At 41.4% G+C, this 10607-nt stretch overlaps 1 protein-coding gene across 1 annotated transcript; it reads left to right on the top strand.

Annotated features, from left to right (window-relative positions):
* abhd17c (abhydrolase domain containing 17C, depalmitoylase) lies at positions 1-9862 on the top strand. The gene is made up of 3 exons (XM_061043048.1): positions 1-864; positions 3680-3859; positions 6226-9862. The coding sequence occupies exons 1-3, from the start codon at positions 380-382 to the stop codon at positions 6443-6445; spliced, it is 885 nt and encodes a 294-aa protein (XP_060899031.1). The 5' UTR covers positions 1-379; the 3' UTR covers positions 6446-9862.
* The last annotated feature ends 745 nt before the right edge of the window (positions 9863-10607 follow it).

Below are 10607 nucleotides of genomic sequence, written 5' to 3'. Positions count from 1 at the left end.
AAAACAAGAAGAAGAAGTACCGGAAGTCCGACTTGCCTCCGTTGGCCGTGCTCCTTCTCTGTGCAGTAACAGTAACACTTTACGTCTAGTAAGTGATGCATTTCAAGGCTGGACTTTTTCTACCATGCCCAGTCGCTGTGCCGTGCTGTAAACTATTATTAACGTACATTTTAGTTGAAGGTAATCTCTGACTTACGTGAGGTCTGAGCTTGTTTTCCGCTACCTACCGTACAGCTAGCGTGTTAGCTGCAAAGCCGACAAACACAGCCACCTGACATTTACACTTCTTCAAGGCTTTTATTGGAAATGAACAGGACTTAAATCCACAGGGATTACTTTCTTTTCAAAATAGTTAATCACCGGGTTGCCCTGCGACTCAATGCCCGAAGAAGGACCGAGGATGAATGGGTTTTCTCTCGGTGAACTCTGCTGGCTCTTCTGTTGTCCACCCTGCCCCAGCCGCATAGCGTCCAAGCTAGCTTTCCTCCCCCCGGAGCCCACATACTCTCTACACAGCGATGCTAACGGGGGGACTAGCTTACATTTAACAGAGCGGGCGGACTGGCAGTACTCCCAGAGAGAACTTGATGCAGTTGAAGTGATTAGCACCAGAAGCAGCCGGGGTAACCGAGTAGGATGCATGTTTGTGCGCTGCGCCCCGAACAGTCGGTACACTCTGCTGTTTTCCCACGGTAACGCCGTGGACCTGGGCCAGATGTGCAGTTTCTACATCGGCCTCGGATCCAGAATCAACTGTAACGTGTTCTCCTACGATTACTCAGGCTACGGAGTCAGCACTGGTAAACCCTCAGAGAAGAATCTCTATGCAGACATCGAGGCGGCCTGGCAGGTGCTGAGGAACAAGTGAGTAGGAGCTATCACTCTTCAGTGGATCATCATAATAATAATAAATTAGATTTATATAACGCTTTTCTAAATACTCAAAGACGCTTTGACAGGAAACAACAAAAAACAAAGCAAAAACTAAGAGAACAATACAAAATAGAAGTAGAGTAGGGAAGAGGATGAGAGTTAGTGGTTGTAGGTGGTGATGAAGAGGTGAGTTTTGAGGGATTTCTTGTAGGAAGTGAGTGTGGGGGGAGTCTCTGATGTTTTTAGGGAGAGAGTTCCAGAGGGTGGGAGAGGCAATGGAGAAAGCCCCCCCCCCGCTCCCCCCCGTCCCCCCCACATATCAAGATTGATTAGTAAAGAAAATACATTATTATATTATTTGTTTGCCAAATCAACCTATCCTGGTGGGTATTACATCAATGTGGCTAAAGAAAGTCAGACTGAAACTAACAAAATATCCTAATTAAGCCTCATGTTGTTCCATGAAAGCAATCCAGCCTTAATTAATCAGGAATGACTAAAGCCAGTCTTGCATAGTCTCGCTTTGTGCACACACCTGAGGTTTACAAGAAGCCCAAATGAATGGATGAATGAAAAGACGATTAAATGAGTCACGCAGAGTGGAGAGTTACAGCGCCGTTTCTTTTTTTTCAACAGCTGAACCAGCTCTGATGATTGAGCTGTGCACAATTTACAGCTTGTATTACTAAAAATAATAAGGTAAAACTGCAGATAATAATAAGCCAGGGAGATGGCATGGTAGAAAAATACAGACAGACTAAATGTGCAAGTTATGCATGTTTCAGGTTCATGTGCATTTGACTTAATACTAGATACTTAATTTAATTCTTTAAAAACGTAATTCATCCCGAGGGAAATTGAAACATCCATTAGCTGCTTATAAGATCTAACTCCGGCAACAGCTCTCTCACTCATGGTTTAACAATCATTAACTGATTTCACAAGAATAATTACATCAAAAGATGCTTCCCCTTGGCCAGGAGGAGTTGATGTCGTCAGACGATGTCCAACCTTCATTGGATGTTTCGACCCTGAACCGTAATATCCTCCAGTTGGCGGGTCGACGGTGGTGGCAAAATCACTGCCCATCTTCTCCTCCTGGCTTCCAGCTTAGCTCCTCTCTCCTGCTCCATAACCAGCAAGAGGCTCTTTCTGCTGCCTCCCCCATCCTGCGAGCTGCTACCTTCCTCTCCTTTCCTGTCACTCCAATGGCTGTGAGCATTCTCCACACAGACTGGGCAGGGAATCCTCTACAGCCGACCTCGACTGGAAACAGCCATGCCTGCCACCCTTTCCCCCTGCAGTCATGCAACAGGTCCTGGTATTTGGTACCTGGGGGAACTGCAGCCTTCCTCCCAGGTCTACCTTCATGTCCCATGACTGGGCTTTTTGTAGTAGGTTGTTTCTAGTGGTTGATGGCTTTTCTCCCTCCCTCACAAACTTAATTGATGATGTTGGTTTCCCATGTGTTTGCCGTTTCTTGCGTCTCTCCTGCTCCAGGGTGTTAGTGAGTGTCATGAGCACCTTGTCGTGGCGCCATCTGTATCTTCCCTGGGTGAGTGCTGTTGTATACCCTGACAAGATGTGCGCCATGGTGCCCTTCTTCCCACAGAGCTTGCACAGTGGGTCCTCTCTCATGCCCCATCTGTGCAAGTTTGTCAGAGTCTGGCGTGTGTCATACACTGATCGCAGCAGGAAAGAGATGCGGAAAGGTTCTAGCCTCCATAGATCCGCCCATGAGATCTTTCTTTTGCCCTTGATCGTCACCCCTCCTCCTCCAGGTTCCGTACTTCCTCCTGGGTCATGGCTCTCTTCTCCTTGACATCTGCCTTCCCCCATTGGTTGAAATGGGAGTTTCCGAAACCCTGTCTTCCTATGCATGGAATTCCAATGATGTAGCGTCAGCATGCTTTCAGCTTGTGTGACCGAGGTGTCAGCTGCCCATTTGCCTCCTGCTCGATTTAGAGCCCCCTGGTGGCGGAATCTACATATAGTAGAAACCTATTAAAGGTTTTTAGAAATATGTCAGACAACACCTGAGACCCAAAACCAGAACAAATTTAAGGGAACATTGTTGGCACATTGTTGGTATGTGAACGATTGTGTCAGGATTCTGATGGATCAATCTTATTGGGCTTTTAGTTCATTTATTTTGTGTCCTCAGATCGGATTTTAGTTGGTATGATTGCTGAAAACACATGTGTTTTGTCTCGTACTGATGTTACACTGTCTCATTTAGTGATAGTTTGTTGAAAATACGAGGCATTCTTAAAACTGCCTGTGGGGAGAACATAAGAGTCTGCCCATTCTTTCTTTCTTCTCTTCTAGTTTTAGAGGACACCATGTCTACTTTTCTCCAACTCACATAGTTTCTCCACTTCTGTGTTTCTGAGACTTTTCTCTCCGCTGAGTCCTCTGTGCTTTTCTGTATTCTCACCCTCACTGTGCCCTAATCCCCTAATAGTTAAGAATTGGGTAAGCAAATTCATCAAAAATGTAAAATATTAAAATATTACTCTGTGGTAGAATAGTGATAATACACGTGCCAGAATGTGTTGTAGCCGATGGCATGCTGGCAGGGGGTCGGGGACCACTCGTCTCCACCAGTACTGCCCATCTTTCACCACCATTATTCATGGTATGTCAATCAATACCAGTGGTCTTGCACCACAACATTTACTGCCATAAATATTTACTTTTTATTTCGCACTGCGCTCTTACAGTATGTATCACACTTTGTGTGAATTGCACACAATTCATTGTATGACAAACTCGGTTGTCCGTATGACTTTTTTCTTTTTTACAGGTATGGCATAACACCTGAGAACATCATCCTGTATGGTCAGAGCATTGGCACTGTTCCAACCATTGACCTGGCTTCTCGCTATGAGTGTGCTGCTGTCATTCTCCATTCACCTCTCATGTCAGGGCTACGGGTGGCCTTCCCTAACACAAGGAAGACCTACTGCTTTGATGCCTTCCCCAGGTGAGTGTTGACCCACAGTATCAACAGACAAGCATTGCATGCAAGAGAAAATACATAAAGCCAATTCAAATGCAGATACATAATTAACCAGAGGCAGAGAACAACACAATTCATATTAAAGGCTTAGCCCAAACCAAGGCAGGTCTAGAGGCATGCTTCCCCTTTCAGTGTAGCTAAATGCACTATTAACTTATTTTAAATACAAATACCTTTACATTTAATAAATGCTTAAAAAGCGGTGCCACCTCAAACAAATCTTTCTTTAGAGCAGAGGTGTCAAACATAACAGCTTTTCGGCCAGATCTAGCAGACCAGCAGGTTGTTTTTTTTTTTACGATTTCAGGCTATTTTAGATTTGGTTTTTCAGTAAACAACACATTTTGAAGTCAGCTCATCAATACTCCTTTATGGTCAGAGTCTTCATCAATACCACCCATCTCAGGAGCGATTTTGGTCCATTCCTCTTTACAGATTCAAATCCTGAAGGTTTCAAGGCTGTCGCTTGGCAACTCAAACTTTTCAGCTCCCTCCACAAATGTTCTATAGCAGTGGTTCTCAAACTATGGTACGCGTACCACCGGTGGTACGCAGGCTCCCTGTGGTGGTACACAAAGAAATCTCCACAATATAAAAAAAAAAAACCTGTTCAGCATAAAACGACATTTATTTTTTTGTGTCATACTCTTATCTTATCTGTCTTGTATCTATTGAGTTGTATTTATATCAAATGTATTTTCCCCTGTAAATTAATCTACTTTTTGCAACAAACAACTTTAATCTGCCCAATTTATGCTTGCGCACACGAGCAGACGTAAACAACAACAGGAGTACGCCTCACGTTTTGAAAAGTTCCACTCAATATTCCGTTATAGTTCAGTCCTGAAACAACAGCAAGCAGCTGTAGACCTACATTAATAGATATTCTGTTATTTATTGGAGTTCAGCACAATCAGTAGCAAGCAGCTGTACATAACGGAGCCATGAGAAGCTTCACTTTTTGATGCATGTCGCTCACCCTCTCTCTCTCTCTCTCTCTCTCTCTCTCTCTCTCGCTCTCTCGCTCTAAAGCTGATGTGATTCTGCTCTATTTTGCTGTCTTAACACTAGACCACCAACATTCTAGAACCCCCTCCAAGCGCCGCAGCCGTCTGTCAGAAGGCATATGCAAATTAAATTGTTTGTGCTCAGAAGCACACAAATAATGACATTTTTTGATGAAGTTAAATACAACTTACTTTTATCTACAAACCAAATAGGCTATCAGCATAAAGCAGGATTGGTAACCTTTTAAATGTCGCATGTCAATTTACAATATCTGTCGGCTTTTTTAGTGCACCATTTTTTACTGCTGCGCCACGTCTCCCGTTGATAAAACACATTCTACAATAATTAAACATACTTAACTTTTAGTCTATTATATTGTTGGATATATTAGGCTATGCATTTTAATAAAACCACTGCAAATAAAGAGATAAACACTGATGCTCCTCCTCCTCTCTGCAACTGGGTTTGTTTCCCCGACATAGAGGAAATCATTGAACAACACACACGCACGCAAAAAACAACAACAACCCAAACCGTCCGTCACACGGTCTTGGTGGTTCTAGTGTTAACACTCCTCAGGAGTCGAGAGGGATTAAAAAAAAAAAAAGAGGCAGTTTTGCTATGTTGAACGCAGAGACTTATAATACAGAGGCTCTGATTGCACGGAGCCTGCAGAGCGCGCGCCTGCACGCTCTCTCTCCCCCCGCTCCCTCCCTCTCTCTCTCTCTCCACCGCTCCCTCTCTCTCTCTCACGCAGCAATTTTATGAATAAATGAAAAATTAAATAAGAACAGGTGGGATATATACTTGGGCCCAGGTATCGTCTTTGTGTGGGAAACACTGGAGATTAAATATTCTCAAACAGGTTGTTGGTATAAAGTTTTAATTTTTATTGTGCTGCACTTTTTTTTGATTTGGGTAAATGTCAGAGTTGTGTTAGTTTAAGTGCCAGTTCTAGCGCTAACCCTTAGTAGTCCTATAGTGTGGCTGCCAACAGTCAATAATAAATAACCTCCTGCGTAAAATGTGTGTAGGGTCTACAGTGTATTTTAACATCTACCATGATGGTGGTACTTGGAGAGCCAAATATTTTCGGAGGTGGTACGCAGTCTAAAAAGATTGAGAACCACTGGTCTATAGGATTAAGGTCTGGAGACTGGCTAGGCCACTCCATGACCTTAATGTGCTTCTTCTTGAGCATATATATTGTATATATTATATATTATAGATAGATGGATCTTGAGTGGAAGTGTTGGTGAACTCCAGATAGCATCAAGAACACTGTTGTTACTTCATATCTCCTGTCTCTTTCCCCTCCATAGCATAGACAAGGTGTCCAAAGTTGCCTCCCCAGTGCTGGTGATCCATGGTACAGAGGACGAGGTGATAGACTTCTCACATGGCCTGGCAATGTATGAGCGCTGCCCCCGTGCTGTGGAGCCCCTGTGGGTTGAAGGAGCGGGACACAATGACATTGAACTGTATGCCCAGTATCTTGAGAGACTCAAGCAGTTTATCTCCTTTGAGCTTCCTACCTCCTGAGTGGACCTCAGCCCTCAGGTCTGGGTTCATCTACAAAATCTTATGAAGCCATCTCATAATCATCTCTGAAGTTCCTCTCTAAGCATTCAGGCATGACTAGAGTAAACTGACCACTTGGTTTCAACTGTCATTGGAGAATATAAAGTTGACTGAAAGAGGTGATTTAAGATTGTTGAACTGCAGCTGTGGGAAGGACCAGTTTGGACAGAAGCATAATGGCTTTACATGTAGCGTCCTCAAAACTTGGCCGGTTCTTTTACATGTGCATACAGTTTACCAGTGAACCCCAGCCTGAAGTTTGCACTGCAGTGTCTCCATCCATTCGCATCCACATTTACTTGGTCTTATATCTTTTTATTCAACAGATCACCATCAATTTATTTTTGACTGAGACTTTTTTCAGCATTGAAACTTGATTGTTTTGTATTCTCTTTGTAAAATCTGACAAATAACTATCAAAATGCTTTTGCAGATGATTCTTTCCCCGGTTAATTTAAAGTTACCAATCAGGGTTAATTTAAGATTTGCATTTCAATGTGCAGATATTCAGGAGAGTTTTTTTCTGTTTGTGATATGTCTGTGTTGATGTCATTGGTTATCAGCATTCCATGTTTTTTAAATGCAGCTTCAGAAACTGTTTTTTAAGTGGGTTTCAACCCAGGTGAACTGCAGCTGTGATCTTTGTAGTCCTGATGCATGTTTCTCTCTCATACAGGGAGCTGGAGGGATGAAAACTGGCTACTAACGATAATCCTGCCATGATGGCAAAAACACAGACTATTTAGGAAAAAATCACTTAAGTCCTTGAACATTGTCATTTTCAGAATGCAGATATTACCTTCAGCACTAACTTAAAAAAAATACTGTCTGTTACTGACTACTATACATTTTACACAGCGTTAAAGAGCAGTTTTATCTTCAACGTGCTAAATGCTTTGATTGCATTGATCGGTTCTTATTCTATATTGAATGTAATAATTTAACAAATGATTAACATGATTTGTAAATGCCTCAGCAGTAGGGTTGGGTGATGTTAACCAAAAGTGATATTTAAGTAAAGCCCGGTGTACACTGTACAACGAACAATAAGAGCATAGCCACAAGCCCATTCTCTGACTTCAGGCCTTTTGTTCCTGATAACATCTGCGCAAAAATGGTCAGATAGCGTCTAAAAACACCATGAAACAGCAGATGTTTCCCCCCTCATATCATGAAAACTATGAACAAGAGAAACACTGGCAGGAAATGGCTGCATAGCTCTGTATTTGTTAGCAGTGTGTGTGTGGGTGCGTGTGATAGAACGAGCGTTTCTGATATCTGTATTTGAGCCGTATACGAGACGTCTCAAATACAGAGCTCACTTCAACTCTGTCCCAATTGAACTCGTACAGTGTGAGCTTTGATCAGGCATTGTGAAGGCTTCAGCCGAACAGTCAGTGTGACTTTTATACAGTGGTAAAGTAAACGCCAGGCTTTAGAGAAATGGTACATCTCAGTTTTCTACAAATGGACTCTAGGGCTTCATGTTAAGTCATAACTGTAAAAAAGCTGGTGCTGACAAACAATTTGCACTAAAGTTGTCCCTAAAGCTGTTAATACATGGAATGGAGCTTCTATATTACTCCATCAACCCAAACTAAACTGTTATCTCAGCTTAGACTCCTTCAGTGTTCATTGTGTACAGAGAATAGAGTTCTCAGGGGATAAAGATCAAATCAAAAATAACATTTTCCTGATAATGCTCCAGACTTTAAGGTGTTGTGTTGTCTTTGGCTGGATTTGTTTTGCTAATGTCACAAACTAATGTTGGGAACTCCCCCTTAATAAAGATGTAAGGACTTGCTCTGCTTTATAGAAACAAAATAACTGTTTTATTTGACACATTGTGTTTATATGAACTGTATTGCTTAACCTTAAATCGTGCAGAGAAATAGTTACGTAATAATATAACCCCCAGCCCGTCTTAGCAGTTCCTCTTAACATTCCATCATCTTGTGAAGCTTTTGTTGAAAAAGTGATTTTGTTCCACAATCCAGACTTTAATTACTTTTTTTATCGTGTGCATCATTTTGTTTTTGCATTACAATTCTGTCATGTATCTGTAGATTGTGCCACTACAACTGAAACATTTGCAACTAAGTAATGCAACAAGAAGTCTCCACATATTGGTTCTACAAAGACCTGGCTAAAAGAGAGAGAAGCAGGTATCAGGGCTATGCTTTGGTTACTGCAGATCATGTGAAGACTCGCCTGCTGTTTTACACGATAACAGACTTGAAGGTCTTAGCTGTTGTTGGTTAGAGTATGTACTGAATTTATCAGTTGTTTTGTGGTAGAAATAAAGCCTTATGTTTACAGACATTTCTCAGTCCTGCAGACGACAGCAGGACTCTTGTGTTCCTCAGGAGGACTGATAACTGCTGCTATTCTTTGGAGGAGTCAATCACTGTGACAGCTAGATTGCATGGGGGGGGGGGACTGAAATGACAGCAAATTACCTACACCAAATTTAGCCTGACCACTGTCATGCCTTTTTTTTTTTTTTTTTGGCAATGTGTTTCTGCCTGCAGTAGCCAGGGATTTGAGCAGAAGTATTGTCTGGGAGAGTAGCCTTTGTCCCAACTCAAACTCCACGGGTCTCTGTAAGAACCGCAAAGGCAGATGGGAACATATTTAATCACCTGTAATAGCTGAACATTTCAACTTGACTTATCTGTATCTTTTTCCCCTGCAAATAACTAAAACCTAGAGAAAAATATGTAAAGACAAAAAGTGAAGTATATATAAATAGTTCACATTGAAGTGAAACACGAGATGATTGAAAGACTTTCTATAGAGCTAGTTGCTGAACATTTTGTTTGGAGGATTGTTTTTTAGGGACGCTCAGCGACTTGCGATGTATGATTGATCAGTGTATTGCTGTGAAATGATTTGTCAGTGGGATATTGATGTTTTCTGACTATTGTTGGGCTTCTGTTATTTGAACAACAAGCCTTCAGTCATCTCTTTTACATTTTCACCGGCTCCTCTTTAAAGGAAATGAAGACCCTTCTTTAATGTTGATTATTGTTTTGCTACTGACATTTGTACACAACTTTCCGGTCTAAATGTTGATAGATTTACACTGAGCTCTCCAGAGCTGGTTTGTATTCTAAATCTTTGTTATGGTCTAATTCAATATCTTCTCTATACATATAAGCTTATACACAGGGTGGTCGTGTGTCATTGATTTTAATCATTGAAATTGCCATATACAAATAAAGGCAAATGAAGTTTGTGGAATCTGACTTTGTTCATGTGTAAAACTTAAATGAAGCCTTAAACATGTCATTAAACAGATTGCTCTGGTTTTTCCCAAGAAGGTGGAAAAAATGATATTTTAATGGTAACATGGAATAAAGGGTGCATGGAAATGTGTCTGTGTCCACTTTTTTCTGTTTCAGTTTTGCGTTAGTGTACTGCTCGTGTTTTACTTTTTTTATATAGTTAAGCAGAAATCTTAATGCACGATAGATCCCCCGATCAGTCTGGATAGCTTGGAACCATTTTAGGTAAGTGAAAGGAAAATGTTTCATATTATTACAGTTCATCTGCCTAGCCTTAATCAAACCTAACTTTGAGAAAACTAATGTTTAAAACATGATATTAAGTTTTCTGAAAAAAATTATCATATTTGATTTTGTTTACTTTGAAGGTTTACACACAAGCTAAACGTTTTGAATGACAAGATGTGAGTGGGTAGATCAACCTCTTGATATGTCACGTGGAGAGGAGGCCACTTGTAAAGACAGCATGCACAATGTCTTTCCTGCCATCCATAAAGTATGGAGAGATGCTGACAGACTTCCCTGCAGTTAGTATATGAACATACACTTCATGTGCTCTATGGTGGCAGGTTGTACAAGAACACCTCAGGAAGTTTCTTCTTTCACTCAACCAAAGAGGAGAAAAGTGTGTTAATGGATGTCGCAGGTGAAGTTCCAGTGGAGGAGTCCACAGCCGGAAACTGGAGCTAAGTTGTATTTCACTTTTGTTAAAAAAATTTCAAAAGTTTTTGAACAAATGTCTATATAACACATATCGGTAGGTCTGGTGAGTTATTATTGTCTTTGACATGATGTTACCTGAGTGTAAATAAACTTACAACCCCTGTAAATGAACC

Source organism: Labrus mixtus, chromosome 1, assembly GCF_963584025.1.
Source record: "Labrus mixtus chromosome 1, fLabMix1.1, whole genome shotgun sequence".
NCBI classification, from domain to species: Eukaryota; Metazoa; Chordata; class Actinopteri; order Labriformes; family Labridae; genus Labrus; species Labrus mixtus.
Note: the sequence above shows the minus strand (reverse complement) of the source record. Positions and strands in the feature narration are given on the sequence as shown.